Source organism: Lithobates pipiens, unplaced genomic scaffold, assembly GCF_037356315.1.
Source record: "Lithobates pipiens isolate NorthernLeopardFrog02 unplaced genomic scaffold, aLitPip1_a1.2 Scaffold_8, whole genome shotgun sequence".
Lineage (NCBI taxonomy): Eukaryota > Metazoa > Chordata > Amphibia > Anura > Ranidae > Lithobates > Lithobates pipiens.
The window spans coordinates 692678696-692701839 of record NW_027507903.1 but is presented as its reverse complement, the minus strand read 5'-3'; the positions used below and the strand labels follow the sequence as shown (position 1 = coordinate 692701839).

Sequence of the window (23144 nt, the reverse complement as noted above, 5' to 3'; positions counted from 1 at the left end):
CAGTCTTTGGAGGGAACATGGTGGAGTTGGTGAATTGTCAGTCTTCGGGGGGAACATGGTGGAGTGGGTGAATTGTCAGTCTTCGGGGGGTGAACATGGTGGAGTGGGTGAATTGTCAGTCTCTGGGGGGAACATGGTGGAGTGGGTGAATTGTCAGTCTTCGGGGGGAACATGGTGGAGTGGGTGAATTGTCGGTCTCTGGGGGGAACATGGTGGAGTGGGTGAATTGTCAGCCTTTGGGTAGAACATGGGGGAGTGGGTGAATTGTCAGTCTTCGGGGGGAACATGGTGGAGTGGGTGAATTGTCAGTTTTCGGGGGGAACATGGTGGAGTGGGTGAATTGTCAGTCTTCGGGGGGAACATGGTGGAGTGGGTGAATTGTCAGTCTTCGGGGGGAACATGGTGGAGTGGGTGAATTGTCAGTCTTCGGGGGGAACATGGTGGAGTGGGTGAATTGTCAGTCTTCGGGGGGAACATGGTGGAGTGGGTGAATTGTCAGTCTTCGGGGTGAACATGGTGGAGTGGGTGAATTGTCAGTTCTCTGGGGGGAACATGGTGGGGTGGGTGAATTGTCAGTCTTCAGGGGGAACATGGTGGAGTGGGTGAATTGTCAGTCTTCGGGGGGAACATGGTGGAGTGGGTGAATTGTCAGTCTTCGGGGGGAACATGGTGGAGTGGGTGAATTGTCAGTCTTCGGGGGGAACATGGTGGAGTGGATGAATTGTCAGTCTTCGGGGGGAACATGGTGGAGTGGGTGAATTGTCAGTCTTCGGGGGGAACATGGTGGAGTGGGTGAATTGTCAGTCTTCGGGGGGAACATGGTGGAGTGGGTGAATTGTCAGTCTTCGGGGGGAACATGGTGGAGTGGGTGAATTGTCAGTCTTCGGGGGGAACATGGTGGAGTGGGTGAATTGTCAGTCTTCGGGGAGAACATGGTGGAGTGGGTGAATTGTCAGTCTCTGGGGGGAACATGGTGGAGTGGGTGAATTGTCAGTCTTCGGGGGGAACATGGTGGAGTGGGTGAATTGTCAGTCTCTGGGGGGAACATGGTGGAGTGGGTGAATTGTCAGTCTTTGGGGGGGAACATGGTGGAGTGGGTGAATTGTCAGTCTCTGGGGGGAACATGGTGAAGTGGGTGAATTGTCAGTCTTCGGGGAGAACATGGTGGAGTGGGTGAATTGTCAGTCTCTGGGGTGAACATGGTGGAGTGGGTGAATTGTCAGTCTTCGGGGGAGAACATGGTGGGGTGGGTGAATTGTCAGTCTTCGGGGAGAACATGGTGGAGTGGGTGAATTGTCAGTCTCTGGGGGGAACATGGTGGAGTGGGTGAATTGTCAGTCTCTGGGGGGAACATGGTGGAGTGGGTGAATTGTCAGTCTTCGGGGGGAACATGGTGGAGTGGGTGAATTGTCAGTCTTTGGTGGGAACATGGTGGAGTGGGTGAATTGTCAGTCTTTGGGGAGAACATGGTGGAGTGGGTGAATTGTCAGTCTTCGGGGGGAACATGGTGGAGTGGGTGAATTGTCAGTCTTCGGGGGGAACATGGTGGAGTGGGTGAATTGTCAGTCTTCGGGGGGAACATGGTGGAGTGGGTGAATTGTCAGTCTCTGGGGGGAACATGGTGGAGTGGGTGAATTGTCAGTCTCTGGGGGGAACATGGTGGAGTGGGTGAATTGTCAGTCTCTGGGGGGAACATGGTGGAGTTGGTGAATTGTCAGTCTTCGGGGGGAACATGGTGGAGTGGGTGAATTGTCAGTCTTCGGGGGGAACATGGTGGAGTGGGTGAATTGTCAGTCTTCGGGGGGAACATGGTGGAGTGGGTGAATTGTCAGTCTCTGGGGGGAACATGGTGGAGTGGGTGAATTGTCAGTCTCTGGGGGGAACATGGTGGAGTGGGTGAATTGTCAGTCTTCGGGGGGAACATGGTGAAGTGGGTGAATTGTCAGTTTTCGGGGGGAACATGGTGGAGTGGGTGAATTGTCAGTCTTCGGGGGGAACATGGTGGAGTGGGTGAATTGTCAGTCTTCGGGGGGAACATGGTGGAGTTGGTGAATTGTCAGTCTTCGGGGAGAACATGGTGGAGTGGGTGAATTGTCAGTCTTCGGGGGGTGAACATGGTGGAGTGGGTGAATTGTCAGTTTTCGGGGGGAACATGGTGGAGTGGGTGAATTGTCAGTCTTCGGGGGGAACATGGTGGAGTGGGTGAATTGTCAGTCTTCGGGGGGAACATGGTGGAGTGGGTGAATTGTCAGTCTTCGGGGAGAACATGGTGGAGTGGGTGAATTGTCAGTCTTCGGGGGGAACATGGTGGAGTGGGTGAATTGTCAGTCTCTGGGGGGAACATGGTGGAGTGGGTGAATTGTCAGTCTCTGGGGGGAACATGGTGGAGTGGGTGAATTGTCAGTCTTCAGGGGGAACATGGTGGAGTGGGTGAATTGTCAGTCTTCGGGGGGAACATGGTGGAGTGGGTGAATTGTCAGTCTCTGGGGGGAACATGGTGGAGTGGGTGAATTGTCAGTCTTCGGGGGGAACATGGTGGAGTGGGTGAATTGTCAGTCTTCAGGGGGAACATGGTGGAGTGGGTGAATTGTCAGTCTTTGGGGGAGAACATGGTGGAGTGGGTGAATTGTCAGTCTTCAGGGGGAACATGGTGGAGTGGGTGAATTGTCAGTCTCTGGGGGGAACATGGTGGAGTGGGTGAATTGTCAGTCTCTGGGGGGAACATGGTGCAGTGGGTGAATTGTCAGTCTTCGGGGGGAACATGGTGAAGTGGGTGAATTGTCAGTTTTCGGGGGGAACATGGTGGAGTGGGTGAATTGTCAGTCTTCGGGGGGAACATGGTGGAGTGGGTGAATTGTCAGTCTTCGGGGGGAACATGGTGGAGTGGGTGAATTGTCAGTCTTTGGGTAGAACATGGTGGAGTGGGTGAATTGTCAGTCTTCGGGGGAGAACATGGTGGGGTGGGTGAATTGTCAGTCTTCGGGGAGAACATGGTGGAGTGGGTGAATTGTCAGTCTTCGGGGGGTGAACATGGTGGAGTGGGTGAATTGTCAGTCTCTGGGGGGAACATGGTGGAGTGGGTGAATTGTCAGTCTCTGGGGGGAACATGGTGGAGTGGGTGAATTGTCAGTCTTCGGGGGGAACATGGTGGAGTGGGTGAATTGTCAGTCTTTGGTGGGAACATGGTGGAGTGGGTGAATTGTCAGTCTTTGGGGAGAACATGGTGGAGTGGGTGAATTGTCAGACTTCGGGGGGAACATGGTGGAGTGGGTGAATTGTCAGTCTTCGGGGGGAACATGGTAGAGTGGGTGAATTGTCAGTCTTCAGGGGGAACATGGTGGAGTGGGTGAATTGTCAGTCTTCGGGGGGGAACATGGTGGAGTGGGTGAATTGTCAGTCTCTGGGGGGAACATGGTGGAGTGGGTGAATTGTCAGTCTTCGGGGGGAACATGGTGGAGTGGGTGAATTGTCAGTCTTCGGGGGGAACATGGTGGAGTGGGTGAATTGTCAGTCTTCGGGGGGAACATGGTGGAGTGGGTGAATTGTCAGTCTTCAGGGGGAACATGGTGGAGTGGGTGAATTGTCAGTCTCTGGGGGGAACATGGTGGAGTGGGTGAATTGTCAGTCTTTGGGGAGAACATGGTGGAGTGGGTGAATTGTCAGTCTTTGGGGAGAACATGGTGGAGTGGGTGAATTGTCAGTCTTCGGGGGGAACATGGTGGAGTGGGTGAATTGTCAGTCTTCGGGGGAGAACATGGTGGAGTGGGTGAATTGTCAGTCTTTGGGGAGAACATGGTGGAGTGGGTGAATTGTCAGTCTTTGGGGAGAACATGGTGGAGTGGGTGAATTGTCAGTCTTCGGGGGGAACATGGTGGAGTGGGTGAATTGTCAGTCTTCGGGGGAGAACATGGTGGGGTGGGTGAATTGTCAGTCTTCGGGGGGAACATGGTGGAGTTGGTGAATTGTCAGTCTTCGGGGAGAACATGGTGGAGTGGGTGAATTGTCAGTTTTCGGGGGGAACATGGTGGAGTGGGTGAATTGTCAGTCTTCGGGGGGAACATGGTGGAGTGGGTGAATTGTCAGTCTTCGGGGGGAACATGGTGGAGTGGGTGAATTGTCAGTCTTGGAGGGAACATGGTGGAGTTGGTGAATTGTCAGTCTTCGGGGGGAACATGGTGGAGTGGGTGAATTGTCAGTCTCTGGGGGGAACATGGTGGAGTGGGTGAATTGTCAGTCTTCAGGGGGAACATGGTGGAGTGGGTGAATTGTCAGTCTTCGGGGGGAACATGGTGGAGTGGGTGAATTGTCAGTCTCTGGGGGGAACATGGTGGAGTGGGTGAATTGTCAGTCTTCGGGGGGAACATGGTGGAGTGGGTGAATTGTCAGTCTTCGGGGGGAACATGGTGGAGTGGGTGAATTGTCAGTCTTCGGGGGGAACATGGTGGAGTGGGTGAATTGTCAGTCTTCGGGGGGAACATGGTGGAGTGGGTGAATTGTCAGTCTTCAGGGGGAACATGGTGGAGTGGGTGAATTGTCAGTCTTTGGGGGAGAACATGGTGGAGTGGGTGAATTGTCAGTCTTCAGGGGGAACATGGTGGAGTGGGTGAATTGTCAGTCTCTGGGGGGAACATGGTGGAGTGGGTGAATTGTCAGTCTCTGGGGGGAACATGGTGGAGTGGGTGAATTGTCAGTCTTCGGGGGGAACATGGTGGAGTGGGTGAATTGTCAGTTTTCGGGGGGAACATGGTGGAGTGGGTGAATTGTCAGTCTTCGGGGGGAACATGGTGGAGTGGGTGAATTGTCAGTCTTTGGGTAGAACATGGTGGAGTGGGTGAATTGTCAGTCTTTGGGTAGAACATGGTGGAGTGGGTGAATTGTCAGTCTTCGGGGAGAACATGGTGGAGTGGGTGAATTGTCAGGCTCTGGGGGGAACATGGTGGGGTGGGTGAATTGTCAGTCTTCGGGGGGAACATGGTGGAGTTGGTGAATTGTCAGTCTTCGGGGGGAACATGGTGGAGTGGGTGAATTGTCAGTCTTCGGGGGGAACATGGTGGAGTGGGTGAATTGTCAGTCTTCGGGGGGAACATGGTGGAGTTGGTGAATTGTCAGTCTTCGGGGAGAACATGGTGGAGTGGGTGAATTGTCAGTTTTCGGGGGGAACATGGTGGAGTGGGTGAATTGTCAGTCTTCGGGGGGAACATGGTGGAGTGGGTGAATTGTCAGTCTTTGGAGGGAACATGGTGGAGTGGGTGAATTGTCAGTCTTCGGGGGGAACATGGTGGAGTGGGTGAATTGTCAGTCTTCGGGGGGAACATGGTGGAGTGGGTGAATTGTCAGTCTTCGGGGGGAACATGGTGGAGTGGGTGAATTGTCAGTCTTTGGAGGGAACATGGTGGAGTTGGTGAATTGTCAGTCTTCGGGGGGAACATGGTGGAGTGGGTGAATTGTCAGTCTCTGGGGGGAACATGGTGGAGTGGGTGAATTGTCAGTCTTCAGGGGGAACATGGTGGAGTGGGTGAATTGTCAGTCTTCGGGGGGAACATGGTGGAGTGGGTGAATTGTCAGTCTCAGGGGGGAACATGGTGGAGTGGGTGAATTGTCAGTCTTCGGGGGGAACATGGTGGAGTGGGTGAATTGTCAGTCTTTGGTGGGAACATGGTGGAGTGGGTGAATTGTCAGTCTTTGGGGAGAACATGGTGGAGTGGGTGAATTGTCAGTCTTCGGGGGGAACATGGTGGAGTGGGTGAATTGTCAGTCTTCGGGGGGAACATGGTGGAGTGGGTGAATTGTCAGTCTCTGGGGGGAACATGGTGGAGTGGGTGAATTGTCAGTCTTCGGGGGGAACATGGTGGAGTGGGTGAATTGTCAGTCTTCGGGGGGAACATGGTGGAGTGGGTGAATTGTCAGTCTTCAGGGGGAACATGGTGGAGTGGGTGAATTGTCAGTCTTCGGGGAGAACATGGTGGAGTGGGTGAATTGTCAGTCTTCGGGGGGAACATGGTGGAGTGGGTGAATTGTCAGTCTTCGGGGGGAACATGGTGGAGTCGGTGAATTGTCAGTCTTTGGGGGAGAACATGGTGGAGTGGGTGAATTGTCAGTCTTCAGGGGGAACATGGTGGAGTGGGTGAATTGTCAGTCTCTGTGGGGAACATGGTGGAGTGGGTGAATTGTCAGTCTCTGGGGGGAACATGGTGGAGTGGGTGAATTGTCAGTCTTCGGGGGGAACATGGTGAAGTGGGTGAATTGTCAGTTTTCGGGGGGAACATGGTGGAGTGGGTGAATTGTCAGTCTTCGGGGGGGAACATGGTGGAGTGGGTGAATTGTCAGTCTTCGGGGGGAACATGGTGGAGTGGGTGAATTGTCAGTCTCTGGGGGGAACATGGTGGAGTGGGTGAATTGTCAGTCTTCGGGGGGAACATGGTGGAGTGGGTGAATTGTTAGTCTTCGGGGGGAACATGGTGGAGTGGGTGAATTGTCAGTCTTCGGGGAGAACATGGTGGAGTGGGTGAATTGTCAGTTTTCGGGGGGAACATGGTGGAGTGGGTGAATTGTCAGTCTTCGGGGGGAACATGGTGGAGTGGGTGAATTGTCAGTCTTCGGGGGGAACATGGTGGAGTGGGTGAATTGTCAGTCTTTGGAGGGAACATGGTGGAGTGGGTGAATTGTCAGTCTTCGGGGGGAACATGGTGGAGTGGGTGAATTGTCAGTCTTCGGGGGGAACATGGTGGAGTGGGTGAATTGTCAGTCTTTGGGGAGAACATGGTGGAGTGGGTGAATTGTCAGTCTTTGGAGGGAACATGGTGGAGTGGGTGAATTGTCAGTCTTCGGGGGGAACATGGTGGAGTGGGTGAATTGTCAGTCTTCGGGGGGTGAACATGGTGGAGTGGGTGAATTGTCAGGCTCTGGGGGGAACATGGTGGAGTGGGTGAATTGTCAGTCTTCGGGGGGAACATGGTGGAGTGGGTGAATTGTCGGTCTCTGGGGGGAACATGGTGGAGTGGGTGAATTGTCAGCCTTTGGGTAGAACATGGTGGAGTGGGTGAATTGTCAGTCTTCGGGGGGAACATGGTGGAGTGGGTGAATTGTCAGTCTTCGGGGGGAACATGGTGGAGTGGGTGAATTGTCAGTCTTCGGGGGGAACATGGTGGAGTGGGTGAATTGTTAGTCTTCGGGGGGAACATGGTGGAGTGGGTGAATTGTCAGTCTTCGGGGAGAACATGGTGGAGTGGGTGAATTGTCAGTTTTCGGGGGGAACATGGTGGAGTGGGTGAATTGTCAGTCTTCGGGGGGAACATGGTGGAGTGGGTGAATTGTCAGTCTTCGGGGGGAACATGGTGGAGTGGGTGAATTGTCAGTCTTTGGGTAGAACATGGTGGAGTGGGTGAATTGTCAGTCTTCGGGGAGAACATGGTGGAGTGGGTGAATTGTCAGGCTCTGGGGGGAACATGGTGGGGTGGGTGAATTGTCAGTCTTCGGGGGGAACATGGTGGAGTTGGTGAATTGTCAGTCTTCGGGGGGAACATGGTGGAGTGGGTGAATTGTCAGTCTTCGGGGGGAACATGGTGGAGTGGGTGAATTGTTAGTCTTCGGGGGGAACATGGTGGAGTTGGTGAATTGTCAGTCTTCGGGGAGAACATGGTGGAGTGGGTGAATTGTCAGTCTTCGGGGGGAACATGGTGGAGTGGGTGAATTGTCAGTCTTCGGGGGGAACATGGTGGAGTGGGTGAATTGTCAGTCTTCGGGGGGAACATGGTGGAGTGGGTGAATTGTCAGTCTTCGGGGAGAACATGGTGGAGTGGGTGAATTGTCAGTCTTCGGGGGGAACATGGTGGAGTGGGTGAATTGTCAGTCTTCGGGGGGAACATGGTGGAGTCGGTGAATTGTCAGTCTTTGGGGGAGAACATGGTGGAGTGGGTGAATTGTCAGTCTTCAGGGGGAACATGGTGGAGTGGGTGAATTGTCAGTCTCTGGGGGGAACATGGTGGAGTGGGTGAATTGTCAGTCTCTGGGGGGAACATGGTGGAGTGGGTGAATTGTCAGTCTTCGGGGGGAACATGGTGAAGTGGGTGAATTGTCAGTTTTCGGGGGGAACATGGTGGAGTGGGTGAATTGTCAGTCTTCGGGGGGGAACATGGTGGAGTGGGTGAATTGTCAGTCTTCGGGGGGAACATGGTGGAGTGGGTGAATTGTCAGTCTCTGGGGGGAACATGGTGGAGTGGGTGAATTGTCAGTCTTCGGGGGGAACATGGTGGAGTGGGTGAATTGTTAGTCTTCGGGGGGAACATGGTGGAGTGGGTGAATTGTCAGTCTTCGGGGAGAACATGGTGGAGTGGGTGAATTGTCAGTTTTCGGGGGGAACATGGTGGAGTGGGTGAATTGTCAGTCTTCGGGGGGAACATGGTGGAGTGGGTGAATTGTCAGTCTTCGGGGGGAACATGGTGGAGTGGGTGAATTGTCAGTCTTTGGAGGGAACATGGTGGAGTGGGTGAATTGTCAGTCTTCGGGGGGAACATGGTGGAGTGGGTGAATTGTCAGTCTTCGGGGGGAACATGGTGGAGTGGGTGAATTGTCAGTCTTTGGGGAGAACATGGTGGAGTGGGTGAATTGTCAGTCTTTGGAGGGAACATGGTGGAGTGGGTGAATTGTCAGTCTTCGGGGGGAACATGGTGGAGTGGGTGAATTGTCAGTCTTCGGGGGGTGAACATGGTGGAGTGGGTGAATTGTCAGGCTCTGGGGGGAACATGGTGGAGTGGGTGAATTGTCAGTCTTCGGGGGGAACATGGTGGAGTGGGTGAATTGTCGGTCTCTGGGGGGAACATGGTGGAGTGGGTGAATTGTCAGCCTTTGGGTAGAACATGGTGGAGTGGGTGAATTGTCAGTCTTCGGGGGGAACATGGTGGAGTGGGTGAATTGTCAGTCTTCGGGGGGAACATGGTGGAGTGGGTGAATTGTCAGTCTTCGGGGGGAACATGGTGGAGTGGGTGAATTGTTAGTCTTCGGGGGGAACATGGTGGAGTGGGTGCATTGTCAGTCTTCGGGGAGAACATGGTGGAGTGGGTGAATTGTCAGTTTTCGGGGGGAACATGGTGGAGTGGGTGAATTGTCAGTCTTCGGGGGGAACATGGTGGAGTGGGTGAATTGTCAGTCTTCGGGGGGAACATGGTGGAGTGGGTGAATTGTCAGTCTTTGGGTAGAACATGGTGGAGTGGGTGAATTGTCAGTCTTCGGGGAGAACATGGTGGAGTGGGTGAATTGTCAGGCTCTGGGGGGAACATGGTGGGGTGGGTGAATTGTCAGTCTTCGGGGGGAACATGGTGGAGTTGGTGAATTGTCAGTCTTCGGGGGGAACATGGTGGAGTGGGTGAATTGTCAGTCTTCGGGGGGAACATGGTGGAGTGGGTGAATTGTTAGTCTTCGGGGGGAACATGGTGGAGTTGGTGAATTGTCAGTCTTCGGGGAGAACATGGTGGAGTGGGTGAATTGTCAGTTTTCGGGGGGAACATGGTGGAGTGGGTGAATTGTCAGTCTTCGGGGGGAACATGGTGGAGTGGGTGAATTGTCAGTCTTCGGGGGGAACATGGTGGAGTGGGTGAATTGTCAGTCTTCGGGGGGAACATGGTGGAGTGGGTGAATTGTCAGTCTTCGGGGGGAACATGGTGGAGTGGGTGAATTGTCAGTCTTCGGGGGGAACATGGTGGAGTGGGTGAATTGTCAGTCTTTGGAGGGAACATGGTGGAGTGGGTGAATTGTCAGTCTTCGGGGGGAACATGGTGGAGTGGGTGAATTGTCAGTCTTCGGGGGGAACATGGTGGAGTGGGTGAATTGTCAGTCTTCGGGGGGAACATGGTGGAGTGGGTGAATTGTCAGTCTTCGGGGGGTGAACATGGTGGAGTGGGTGAATTGTCAGGCTCTGGGGGGAACATGGTGGAGTGGGTGAATTGTCAGTCTTCGGGGGGAACATGGTGGAGTGGGTGAATTGTCGGTCTCTGGGGGGAACATGGTGGAGTGGGTGAATTGTCAGCCTTTGGGTAGAACATGGTGGAGTGGGTGAATTGTCAGTCTTCGGGGGGAACATGGTGGAGTGGGTGAATTGTCAGTCTTCGGGGGGAACATGGTGAAGTGGGTGAATTGTCAGTTTTCGGGGGGAACATGGTGGAGTGGGTGAATTGTCAGTCTTCGGGGGGAACATGGTGGAGTGGGTGAATTGTCAGTCTTCGGGGGGAACATGGTGGAGTGGGTGAATTGTCAGTCTTCGGGGGGAACATGGTGGAGTGGGTGAATTGTCAGTCTCTGGGGGGAACATGGTGGAGTGGGTGAATTGTCAGTTTTCGGGGGGAACATGGTGGAGTGGGTGAATTGTCAGTCTCTGGGGGGAACATGGTGGAGTGGGTGAATTGTCAGTCTTCGGGGGGAACATGGTGGAGTGGGTGAATTGTCAGTCTTTGGGTAGAACATGGTGGAGTGGGTGAATTGTCAGTCTTCGGGGAGAACATGGTGGAGTGGGTGAATTGTCAGGCTCTGGGGGGAACATGGTGGGGTGGGTGAATTGTCAGTCTTCGGGGGGAACATGGTGGAGTTGGTGAATTGTCAGTCTTCGGGGGGAACATGGTGGAGTGGGTGAATTGTCAGTCTTCGGGGGGAACATGGTGGAGTGGGTGAATTGTCAGTCTTCGGGGGGAACATGGTGGAGTTGGTGAATTGTCAGTCTTCGGGGAGAACATGGTGGAGTGGGTGAATTGTCAGTTTTCGGGGGGAACATGGTGGAGTGGGTGAATTGTCAGTCTTCGGGGGGAACATGGTGGAGTGGGTGAATTGTCAGTCTTTGGAGGGAACATGGTGGAGTTGGTGAATTGTCAGTCTTCGGGGGGAACATGGTGGAGTGGGTGAATTGTCAGTCTCTGGGGGGAACATGGTGGAGTGGGTGAATTGTCAGTCTTCAGGGGGAACATGGTGGAGTGGGTGAATTGTCAGTCTTCGGGGGGAACATGGTGGAGTGGGTGAATTGTCAGTCTCAGGGGGGAACATGGTGGAGTGGGTGAATTGTCAGTCTTCGGGGGGAACATGGTGGAGTGGGTGAATTGTCAGTCTTTGGTGGGAACATGGTGGAGTGGGTGAATTGTCAGTCTTTGGGGAGAACATGGTGGAGTGGGTGAATTGTCAGTCTTCGGGGGGAACATGGTGGAGTGGGTGAATTGTCAGTCTTCGGGGGGAACATGGTGGAGTGGGTGAATTGTCAGTCTCTGGGGGGAACATGGTGGAGTGGGTGAATTGTCAGTCTTCGGGGGGAACATGGTGGAGTGGGTGAATTGTCAGTCTTCGGGGGGAACATGGTGGAGTGGGTGAATTGTCAGTCTTCAGGGGGAACATGGTGGAGTGGGTGAATTGTCAGTCTTCGGGGAGAACATGGTGGAGTGGGTGAATTGTCAGTCTTCGGGGGGAACATGGTGGAGTGGGTGAATTGTCAGTCTTCGGGGGGAACATGGTGGAGTCGGTGAATTGTCAGTCTTTGGGGGAGAACATGGTGGAGTGGGTGAATTGTCAGTCTTCAGGGGGAACATGGTGGAGTGGGTGAATTGTCAGTCTCTGGGGGGAACATGGTGGAGTGGGTGAATTGTCAGTCTCTGGGGGGAACATGGTGGAGTGGGTGAATTGTCAGTCTTCGGGGGGAACATGGTGAAGTGGGTGAATTGTCAGTTTTCGGGGGGAACATGGTGGAGTGGGTGAATTGTCAGTCTTCGGGGGGGAACATGGTGGAGTGGGTGAATTGTCAGTCTTCGGGGGGAACATGGTGGAGTGGGTGAATTGTCAGTCTCTGGGGGGAACATGGTGGAGTGGGTGAATTGTCAGTCTTCGGGGGGAACATGGTGGAGTGGGTGAATTGTTAGTCTTCGGGGGGAACATGGTGGAGTGGGTGAATTGTCAGTCTTCGGGGAGAACATGGTGGAGTGGGTGAATTGTCAGTTTTCGGGGGGAACATGGTGGAGTGGGTGAATTGTCAGTCTTCGGGGGGAACATGGTGGAGTGGGTGAATTGTCAGTCTTCGGGGGGAACATGGTGGAGTGGGTGAATTGTCAGTCTTTGGAGGGAACATGGTGGAGTGGGTGAATTGTCAGTCTTCGGGGGGAACATGGTGGAGTGGGTGAATTGTCAGTCTTCGGGGGGAACATGGTGGAGTGGGTGAATTGTCAGTCTTTGGGGAGAACATGGTGGAGTGGGTGAATTGTCAGTCTTTGGAGGGAACATGGTGGAGTGGGTGAATTGTCAGTCTTCGGGGGGAACATGGTGGAGTGGGTGAATTGTCAGTCTTCGGGGGGTGAACATGGTGGAGTGGGTGAATTGTCAGGCTCTGGGGGGAACATGGTGGAGTGGGTGAATTGTCAGTCTTCGGGGGGAACATGGTGGAGTGGGTGAATTGTCGGTCTCTGGGGGGAACATGGTGGAGTGGGTGAATTGTCAGCCTTTGGGTAGAACATGGTGGAGTGGGTGAATTGTCAGTCTTCGGGGGGAACATGGTGGAGTGGGTGAATTGTCAGTCTTCGGGGGGAACATGGTGGAGTGGGTGAATTGTCAGTCTTCGGGGGGAACATGGTGGAGTGGGTGAATTGTTAGTCTTCGGGGGGAACATGGTGGAGTGGGTGAATTGTCAGTCTTCGGGGAGAACATGGTGGAGTGGGTGAATTGTCAGTTTTCGGGGGGAACATGGTGGAGTGGGTGAATTGTCAGTCTTCGGGGGGAACATGGTGGAGTGGGTGAATTGTCAGTCTTCGGGGGGAACATGGTGGAGTGGGTGAATTGTCAGTCTTTGGAGGGAACATGGTGGAGTGGGTGAATTGTCAGTCTTCGGGGGGAACATGGTGGAGTGGGTGAATTGTCAGTCTTCGGGGGGAACATGGTGGAGTGGGTGAATTGTCAGTCTTCGGGGGGAACATGGTGGAGTGGGTGAATTGTCAGTCTTCGGGGGGTGAACATGGTGGAGTGGGTGAATTGTCAGGCTCTGGGGGGAACATGGTGGAGTGGGTGAATTGTCAGTCTTCGGGGGGAACATGGTGGAGTGGGTGAATTGTCGGTCTCTGGGGGGAACATGGTGGAGTGGGTGAATTGTCAGCCTTTGGGTAGAACATGGTGGAGTGGGTGAATTGTCAGTCTTCGGGGGGAACATGGTGGAGTGGGTGAATTGTCAGTCTTCAGGGGGAACATGGTGGAGTGGGTGAATTGTCAGTCTTCGGGGGGAACATGGTGGAGTGGGTGAATTGTCAGTCTTCGGGGGGAACATGGTGGAGTGGGTGAATTGTCAGTCTTCGGGGGGAACATGGTGGAGTGGATGAATTGTCAGTCTTCGGGGGGAACATGGTGGAGTGGGTGAATTGTCAGTCTTCGGGGGGAACATGGTGGAGTGGGTGAATTGTCAGTCTTCGGGGGGAACATGGTGGAGTGGGTGAATTGTCAGTCTTCGGGGGGAACATGGTGGAGTGGGTGAATTGTCAGTCTTCGGGGGGAACATGATGGAGTGGGTGAATTGTCAGTCTTCGGGGGGAACATGGTGGAGTGGGTGAATTGTCAGTCTTCGGGGGGAACATGGTGGAGTGGGTGAATTGTCAGTCTTCGGGGGGAACATGGTGGAGTGGGTGAATTGTCAGTCTTCGGGGGGAACATGATGGAGTGGGTGAATTGTCAGTCTTCGGGGAGAACATGGTGGAGTGGGTGAATTGTCAGTCTCTGGGGGGAACATGGTGGAGTGGGTGAATTGTCAGTCTTCGGGGGGAACATGGTGGAGTGGGGGAATTGTCAGTCTCTGGGGGGAACATGGTGGAGTGGGTGAATTGTCAGTCTTCGGGGAGAACATGGTGGAGTGGGTGAATTGTCAGTCTTCGGGGGGAACATGGTGGAGTGGGTGAATTGTCAGTCTTCGGGGAGAACATGGTGGAGTGGGTGAATTGTCAGTCTTCGGGGAGAACATGGTGGAGTTGGTGAATTGTCAGTCTTCGGGGGGAACATGGTGGAGTGGGTGAATTGTCAGTCTTCAGGGAGAACATGGTGGAGTGGGTGAATTGTCAGTCTCTGGGGGGGAACATGGTGGAGTGGGTGAATTGTCAGTCTTCGGGGGGAACATGGTGGAGTGGGTGAATTGTCAGTCTTCGGGGGGAACATGGTGGAGTGGGTGAATTGTCAGTCTTCGGGGGGAACATGGTGGAGTGGGTGAATTGTCAGTCTCTGGGGGGAACATGGTGGAGTGGGTGAATTGTCAGTCTCTGGGGGGAACATGGTGGAGTGGGTGAATTGTCAGTCTTCAGGGAGAACATGGTGGAGTGGGTGAATTGTCAGTCTTCGGGGGGAACATGGTGGAGTGGGTGAATTGTCAGTCTCTGGGGGGAACATGGTGGAGTGGGTGAATTGTCAGTCTTCGGGGGGAACATGGTGGAGTGGGTGAATTGTCAGTCTCTGGGGGGAACATGGTGGAGTGGGTGAATTGTCAGTCTCTGGGGGGAACATGGTGGAGTGGGTGAATTGTCAGTCTTCGGGGGGAACATGGTGGAGTGGGTGAATTGTCAGTCTCTGGGGGGAACATGGTGGAGTGGGTGAATTGTCAGTCTCTGGGGGGAACATGGTGGAGTGGGTGAATTGTCAGTCTTCGGGGGGGAACATGGTGGAGTGGGTGAATTGTCAGTCTTCGGGGGGAACATGGTGGAGTGGGTGAATTGTCAGTCTTCGGGGGGAACATGGTGGAGTGGGTGAATTGTCAGTCTTCGGGGGAGAACATGGTGGAGTGGGTGAATTGTCAGTCTTCGGGGGGAACATGGTGGAGTGGGTGAATTGTCAGTCTTTGGGGGGAACATGGTGGAGTGGGTGAATTGTCAGTCTTTGGGGAGAACATGGTGGAGTGGGTGAATTGTCAGTCTTCGGGGGGAACATGGTGGAGTGGGTGAATTGTCAGTCTCTGGGGGGAACATGGTGGAGTGGGTGAATTGTCAGTCTTCGGGGAGAACATGGTGGAGTGGGTGAATTGTCAGTCTTTGGGGGGAACATGGTGGAGTGGGTGAATTGTCAGTCTTCGGGGGGAACATGGTGGAGTGGGTGAATTGTCAGTCTTCAGGGGGAACATGGTGGAGTGGGTGAATTGTCAGTCTTTGGGGGAGAACATGGTGGAGTGGGTGAATTGTCAGTCTTCAGGGGGAACATGGTGGAGTGGGTGAATTGTCAGTCTCTGGGGGGAACTTGGTGGAGTGGGTGAATTGTCAGTCTCTGGGGGGAACATGGTGGAGTGGGTGAATTGTCAGTCTTCGGGGGGAACATGGTGAAGTGGGTGAATTGTCAGTTTTCGGGGGGAACATGGTAGAGTGGGTGAATTGTCAGTCTTCGGGGGGAACATGGTGGAGTGGGTGAATTGTCAGTCTTCGGGGGGAACATGGTGGAGTGGGTGAATTGTTAGTCTTCGGGGGGAACATGGTGGAGTGGGTGAATTGTCAGTTCTCTGGGGGGAACATGGTGGAGTGGGTGAATTGTCAGTCTTCGGGGAGAACATGGTGGAGTGGGTGAATTGTCAGTCTTCGGGGGGAACATGGTGGAGTGGGTGAATTGTCAGTCTTCAGGGGGAACATGATGGAGTGGGTGAATTGTCAGTCTTCGGGGGGAACATGGTGGAGTGGGTGAATTGTCAGTCTTCGGGGGAGAACATGGTGGAGTGGGTGAATTGTCAGTCTTCGGGGGGTGAACATGGTGGAGTGGGTGAATTGTCAGTCTCTGGGGGGAACATGGTGGAGTGGGTGAATTGTCAGTCTTCAGGGGGAACATGATGGAGTGGGTGAATTGTCAGTCTTCGGGGGGAACATGGTGGAGTGGGTGAATTGTCAGTCTTCAGGGGGAACATGATGGAGTGGGTGAATTGTCAGTCTTCGGGGGGAACATGGTGGAGTGGGTGAATTGTCAGTCTCTGGGGAGAACATGGTGGAGTGGGTGAATTGTCAGTCTTCGGGGGGAACATGGTGGAGTGGGTGAATTGTCAGTCTTCGGGGGGAACATGGTGAAGTGGGTGAATTGTCAGTCTTCGGGGGGAACATGGTGGAGTGGGTGAATTGTCAGTCTTCGGGGGGAACATGGTGGAGTGGGTGAATTGTCAGTCTTCGGCGGGAACATGGTGGAGTGGGTGAATTGTCAGTCTTCGGGGGGAACATGGTGGAGTGGGTGAATTGTCAGTCTTCGGGGGGAACATGGTGGAGTGGGTGAATTGTCAGTTCTCTGGGGGGAACATGGTGGAGTGGGTGAATTGTCAGTCTTCGGGGAGAACATGGTGGAGTGGGTGAATTGTCAGTCTTCGGGGGGAACATGGTGGAGTGGGTGAATTGTCAGTCTTCAGGGGGAACATGATGGAGTGGGTGAATTGTCAGTCTTCGGGGGGAACATGGTGGAGTGGGTGAATTGTCAGTCTTCAGGGGGAACATGATGGAGTGGGTGAATTGTCAGTCTTCGGGGGAACATGGTGAAGTGGGTGAATTGTCAGTCTTCGGGGGGAACATGGTGGAGTGGGTGAATTGTCAGTCTTCGGGGGGAACATGGTGGAGTGGGTGAATTGTCAGTCTTCGGGGGGAACATGGTGGAGTGGGTGAATTGTCAGTTTTCGGGGGGGAACATGGTGGAGTGGGTGAATTGTCAGTTTTCGGGGGGAACATGGTGGAGTTGGTGAATTGTCAGTCTTCGGGGGGAACATGGTGAAGTGGGTGAATTGTCAGTCTTCGGGGGGGAACATGGTGGAGTGGGTGAATTGTCAGTCTTCGGGGGGAACATGGTGGAGTGGGTGAATTGTCAGTCTTCGGGGAGAACATGGTGGAGTGGGTGAATTGTCAGTCTTCGGGGGGAACATGGTGGAGTGGGTGAATTGTCAGTCTTCGGGGGGAACATGGTGAAGTGGGTGAATTGTCAGTCTTCGGGGGGAACATGGTAGAGTGGGTGAATTGTCAGTCTTCGGGGGGAACATGGTGGAGTGGGTGAATTGTCAGTCTTCGGGGGGAACATGGTGGAGTGGGTGAATTGTCAGTCTCTGGGGGGAACATGGTGGAGTGGGTGAATTGTCAGTCTCTGGGGGGAACATGGTGGAGTGGGTGAATTGTCAGTCTTTGGGGGGTGAACATGGTGGAGTGGGTGAATTGTCAGTCTCTGGGGGGAACATGGTGGAGTGGGTGAATTGTCAGTCTCTGGGGGGAACATGGTGGAGTGGGTGAATTGTCAGTCTTCGGGGGGTGAACATGGTGGAGTGGGTGAATTGTCAGTCTTTGGGGGGAACATGGTGGAGTGGGTGAATTGTCAGTCTTCGGGGGTGAACATGGTGGAGTGGGTGAGCATTTGAATGTTTTGCCGCCATGGACATCGCACTCTCCATCTCCATGTAAAGTCTCAGTCTCATCGGTCAGATTTCTCTCTCATATCGGGGGGGTTTCTCCTCGCAGGGTTAATGATCCGACCCAAGCTGGACGCCCTAGAGATTGTATATACCATCAATGGGCAGAATGCTTCCTGGCAGAGATATGTTGATGGCCTCCATACTGTGCTGCAAGGTAAGTCGACCGAGATCTCCTATACATTCTATTTATAGTTGTCATCCAATATTTCATCTATATCTTTCCCTCACCCTCCACCGATACGCACCCCTCTATCACCCCAAAACTCAGTCTCCTCCCCCCACCTAGAGGACCATCTGCCATCCAATATCTCCCCCACACCTACACCTGATACCCATCCTCGGGACCCTCCACACTCCAACCTGTCCCTGACACAATCATCTAAGACCCTTCCCCATACATCTCCTCAAAACTCTGTCACACCTTCATCTAGTAACTACCCCCACTACCCCCACCCCAATGTTTGAACTGTACCTGTATCACCCAATGTCTCCATTGCCTGTAAATGACATGCAGGGCATTTTATATCTAATACTTTTGATACCTGTAGGTCTTCTGCCCTTCTCTTGTATCCCGTATTTCACCAATATTGCCCCCCCCCCCTCCTGCACATCTCTAAATATGATCTTCCTCAACCCCTCATCCGGGTTGTTGTTCTTCATTTTCTGATATCCCACAATACTTCACCTTCAGCCGTCTCTCCAACACACACTGTGCCCAATCTCTGCCCATGATATCTACCTCTATACGGTGGTCCTCCATCTATTCACATCTCCAACATCCAAGTTCCACTGACCACCCCCTCAAAGGCATCTTCCCCATTCAGTGGTCCTCCAACCTAGGCTGCCATCGTATTGCCACCATATTCCTCTTCCCTCCGCGTTTCTCCTTGTGTTTCTCTGTCCTCCTCCATCCTCAGTAGTCTAGGACTCTTTTAATGTGTGGCCTCACCTCTGAGGTCTGTCTTCCTCCATCCTCAGTAGTCTAGGACTCTTTTAATGTGTGGCCTCACCTCTGAGGTCTGTCCTCCTCCATCCTCAGTAGTCTAGGACTCTTTTAATGTGTGGCCTCACCTCTGAGATCTGTCCTCCTCCATCCTCAGTAGTCTAGGACTCTTTTAATGTGTGGCCTCACCTCTGAGATCTGTCCTCCTCCATCCTCAGTAGTCTAGGACTCTTTTAATGTGTGGCCTCACCTCTGAGGTCTGTCCTCCTCCATCCTCAGTAGTCTAGGACTCTTTTAATGTGTGGCCTCACCTCTGAGGTCTGTCCTCCTCCATCCTCAGTAGTCTAGGACTCTTTTAATGTGTGGCCTCACCTCTGAGGTCTGTCCTCCTCCATCCTCAGTAGTCTAGGACTCTTTTAATGTGTGGCCTCACCTCTGAGGTCTGTCCTCCTCCATCCTCAGAAGTCTAGGACACTTTTAATGTGTGGCCTCACCCCTGAGGTCTGTCCTCCTCCATCCTCAGTAGTCTAGGACTCTTTTAATGTGTGGCCTCACCTCTGAGGTCTGTCCCCCTCCATCCTCAGTAGTCTAGGACTCTTTTAATGTGTGGCCTCACCTCTGAGGTCTGTCCCCCTCCATCCTCAGTAGTCTAGGACTCTTTTAATGTGTGGCCTCACCTCTGAGGTCTGTCTTCCTCCATCCTCAGTAGTCTAGGACTCTTTTAATGTGTGGCCTCACCTCTGAGGTCTGTCCTCCTCCATCCTTAGTAGTCTAGGACTCTTTTAATGTGTGGCCTCACCTCTGAGGTCTGTCCCCCTCCATCCTCAGTAGTCTAGGACTCTTTTAATGTGTGGCCTCACCTCTGAGGTCTGTCCCCCTCCATCCTCAGTAGTCTAGGACTCTTTTAATGTGTGGCCTCACCTCTGAGGTCTGTCCTCCTCCATCCTCAGTAGTCTAGGACTCTTTTAATGTGTGGCCTCACCTCTGAGGAACCTTCTGGAGTCTTCACTATCACCTTCTCTCCCGCAGATTACAACCAATCTGTCCAAGAACACAGGGGCACCGTGTGCCCGTCCGGAGTCTACAACAGGCAGGACGACTTCGGGGAGGTCAGGAATTACCCCAAGAAGGCTTGTCAGTTTGTCCGGGATAACTTGGGCGACTGCTCCGGGGTAGGATTCGATCCCATGTTTGGATATGCCAATGGAACGCCATGTGTGCTCATTAAAATGAACCGGGTGAGGCATTTTGGGGGACTCGGCTGGGGTAGGGCTATTAAATCTCCCCTCATATCTATGTATACCCCCAAATATGCTGATACACAGAACCCCCTCCAAAGAAACCCCTTGACATCACCCCAACTCTTCTAAAACCCGACAAGAGGTGATGCTGACTGAACTCTGCGGCCTCCCCTTGGGGGTTTTTGGTCCTCCACTCTCATTGTGGAGAGAGGAGGAGGGGAATGGTGAGAACATGGATCGGGTTCTCCATGCTCGTACCCTTGTTGAAGATATTGTCTCATTTCCTGTCCTGGTGACCACGCTCTCTCTCCTCTCCCCTACGTCTTTGTACGTTACCTCCATCCGCACAAGAACATAGGTCCACCATACTGTCTGCGGGATCGCACCTTTGTTGTCAGACATCAGTATAGAGATCCGGAGGTGACTACATATATGTTCCCTAGATCCAGGGCCAGGGACAAGGGGTGGGCAGGAGGGACGGCTGCCCTGGGCACTGTAGTTTCATGTGAAGTGGGGGTCGCTGCGAGGAGATTGGGGGGTGGGGGGTTGTGTTGAGAGGGGCAATTGGGGGGTAGCAGGGGGAAATAAGTGCTACGAGTGGGGCTTTAGGGGGATTTGTGCTGGGAGGGGCAATTGGGGGGAGGGAGATCATCAGGAGATAAGTATTGCTAGGATTGGGGATTTAGGGGGATTTGTATTAGGAGGGGAAATTTGGGGGGTGGCAGGGGGTAAGAATTGCTAGGAGTGGTGATTTAGGGGGATTTGTGTTGGAAGGGGCAATTTGGGGGGTGGAAGGGGGTAAGAATTGCTAGGAGTGGGGATTTAGGGTGATGTATGTTGGGAGGGGCAATTGGGGGGTAGCAAGGGGTAAGAATTGCTAGGAGTGGGGATTTAGGGGGATTTGTGTTGGAAGGGGCAATTGGGGGGGCAGCAGGGGGCAAGAATTGCTAGGAGTGGGGATTTAGGGGGATTTGTGTTGGGAGGGGCAATTTGGGGGGTGGCAGGGGGAGGAAAGAATTGGTGATTTAGAGGGATTTGTGTTGGGAGGGGCAATTTGAAGGGCCAGCAGGGGGTAAGCATTGCTAGGAGTGGTAATTTAAGGAAATTTGTGTTGAGTGGGGCAATTTGGGGGGCAAGTATTGCTAGGAGTTGAGATTTAGAGGGATTTGTGTTAAGAGGGGCAATTTGGGGGGGATAGGGGGTAATAATTGATAGGAGTGGTGATTTAGGTTGGGAGTAGTAATTTGGGGGGCTGCAGGGGGTAAGAATTGCTGAGTGGTGATTTAGGGGGGATTTGTGATGGGAGGGGCAATTTTTTTTGGGGGGTGGTCATCAGGGGGTAAGTATTGCTAGGAGTGGGGATTTAGGGGATTTTTATAAGGAGAGGAAATTGGGGGGGGGGGCAGCAGGGGGTAAGATTTGTGGGGAAATTGGGGGGGGATTTGTGTTGGGAAGGCAATTTGGGGGGTGGCAGGGGGAAATAATTGTTAGGAATGGTGATTTAGGGGGATTTGTGTTGGGGGGGGCTATTTTAGGGGGCAGCAGTGGGTAAGTATTGCTAGGAGTGCTAGGAGTGGGGATTTGTTTTGGGAGGGGCAATTTGGAGGGTGGAAGGGAGTAAGAATTGCTAGGAGTGGTGATTTAGGGGGATTTGTGTTGGGAGGGGCAATTTGGGGGGTGGCAGGGGGATATAATTGTTAGGAGTGGTGATTTAGGGGGATTTGTGTTGGGGGGGGCTATTTGAGGCGGCAGCAGCAGGTAAGTATTGCTAGGAGTGGGGATTTGTTTTGGGAGGGGCAATTTGGGGGGTGGCAGGGGGTAAGAATTGCTGGGAGTGGTGATTTAGGGGCATTTGTGTTGGGAGGGGCAATTTGGGGGGGTTGGCAGGGGGTAAGAATTGCTAGGAATGGTGAATTATGGGGATTTTTGCAGGAGGGGGATGGGGGATAAGGATTTTTGCTAGAAGAGATTATATGGTGAAAGGGGGAGGAGAATCATGCTAGGAGGAGACATTTTTGTTTGGGGGGGATTTGTTATAGGACAGGAAATTTAGGGGTGGGGGGTTTGTGCTAGGAGGGGTAATAGGAGTTGGAGGGGGGGGATGTGTAGTCGGAGGGGAAATTTGAGGGATTTTTTGCCGGGAGGGGGATTTCATCAGGGGGCATAGTTGTACTGGGGGAATTTATGCTTAGGGGTATTAGTGGGGGGGGGGGGGGGTTGCTGACACATAATGCTCGTACATCTTGAAGGGGGTGGCAGAATTTGGCATGTTCTCCGGGGCTCTAGATGACCTTGCCCCGGCACTGCCCCCCCCCACCCCCCGCGCCGCTCCTCATGATGCCCACATTTCTCCTAACATCACGATGTTGGTGCTCATCATTCTTCTCTATTACGGCAGGTGATAAACTTCTTCCCGAAAGTCATCCCGAGCCTCTCCAACACCTCCATCACCATCCGATGTTTCGGCAGGGTGAGTTTTTCGGGGGGGGGGGGGGGGTCCTGAGCGGTTCTGCTTCCCGTCTGTCATGTCCGTCATCTCAAACTATTCTGTGTCTTTCTCTCTATTGTCTCCAGAAGATAAAACTCGCTGCAAATGAGACGGTAAGAGGTGGAGCCTATAGGGGGCATCGTAGGCTCCTCATAGAGACCTATAGAAGCAGCTTATAGACCATCCCCCTCCCCCTCCCACCCCCCATAGTCAACCCTGATATGAAGACCACACATCCCGATGATGTAGAAGATCCCCGCCTGTGATAGAGAAACACATATCTGTATAAAGATGACGGGAGATGGACCCTATAGGAGAGGCCATAGAAGAGCAACCCTATAAGGTCACTTCATACCCAACTCCTAGGATGGAATATACATCACTACTATACAGAGTATGGTAGGAAGAGGAGGAACCTATAGGAGATGCCTTCAGCAACCCTATAATGTCCCTCTTCATACATAATTCCCGTGTATATTTGGAATCGTAGATACATGATACCTTCTATATGAGCCCAGAAGAAATGGTACCCATAAGAGATGCCGTATAGTCACCTCGAAGACCCTATAGATGTTCCCCATAGACCCCCGCAACCTGCCGCTTCTATCCCATACATGGCGCCTAGAACTTAGAATATACACCCCTATTGTAACTCTATAGGTGGGACAAGAAGAGGTGGAACCTAAACATGATACCCCATAGCCCGCCCCGGCTAATATCCCATACAGGCACCTAGAACATAGACCACACCCCAACCCTATTATATAAAATATAGTGTGTAGGAGACAAGAGAACCTATAGGAGATGACTACACCCAATACAGACACCAAGTATTGTAGAGAATTTATTATATAACTCTATAGATGGGACAAGAAGAGGTGGGACCTATAGGAGATGCCGTATAGTCACTTTACAGACCCCCTATAGCTGTACTTGATAGGCCCCATAGGCGCCTGCCCCTGCTTATATCCCATACAGGCACCTAGAACATAGCATATACATCACTGTTATATATAAAATGTAGTATGGAGCCTTATATAGGAGGCAAGAAGAGGAGGAACCTATGAAAGATGTCTACAC

The 23144-nt window shown here is 53.1% G+C and overlaps 1 protein-coding gene across 2 annotated transcripts in view; it reads left to right on the top strand.

Moving 5' to 3' along the window:
* Positions 1–23144, top strand: part of LOC143962457 (sodium/potassium-transporting ATPase subunit beta-2-like) — a 64217-nt gene that overhangs the window by 28312 nt on the left and 12761 nt on the right. Inside the window, exons 3-6 of one of the 2 annotated variants that reach the window (XM_077471727.1) lie at positions 17439–17546; positions 19365–19573; positions 21975–22046; positions 22151–22177. In XM_077471727.1, the coding sequence (XP_077327853.1) occupies positions 17439–17546; positions 19365–19573; positions 21975–22046; positions 22151–22177 (416 nt within the window). The remainder of the gene's footprint in view (positions 1–17438; positions 17547–19364; positions 19574–21974; positions 22047–22150; positions 22178–23144) is intronic. The other variant, XM_077471728.1, reaches the window with a different exon arrangement.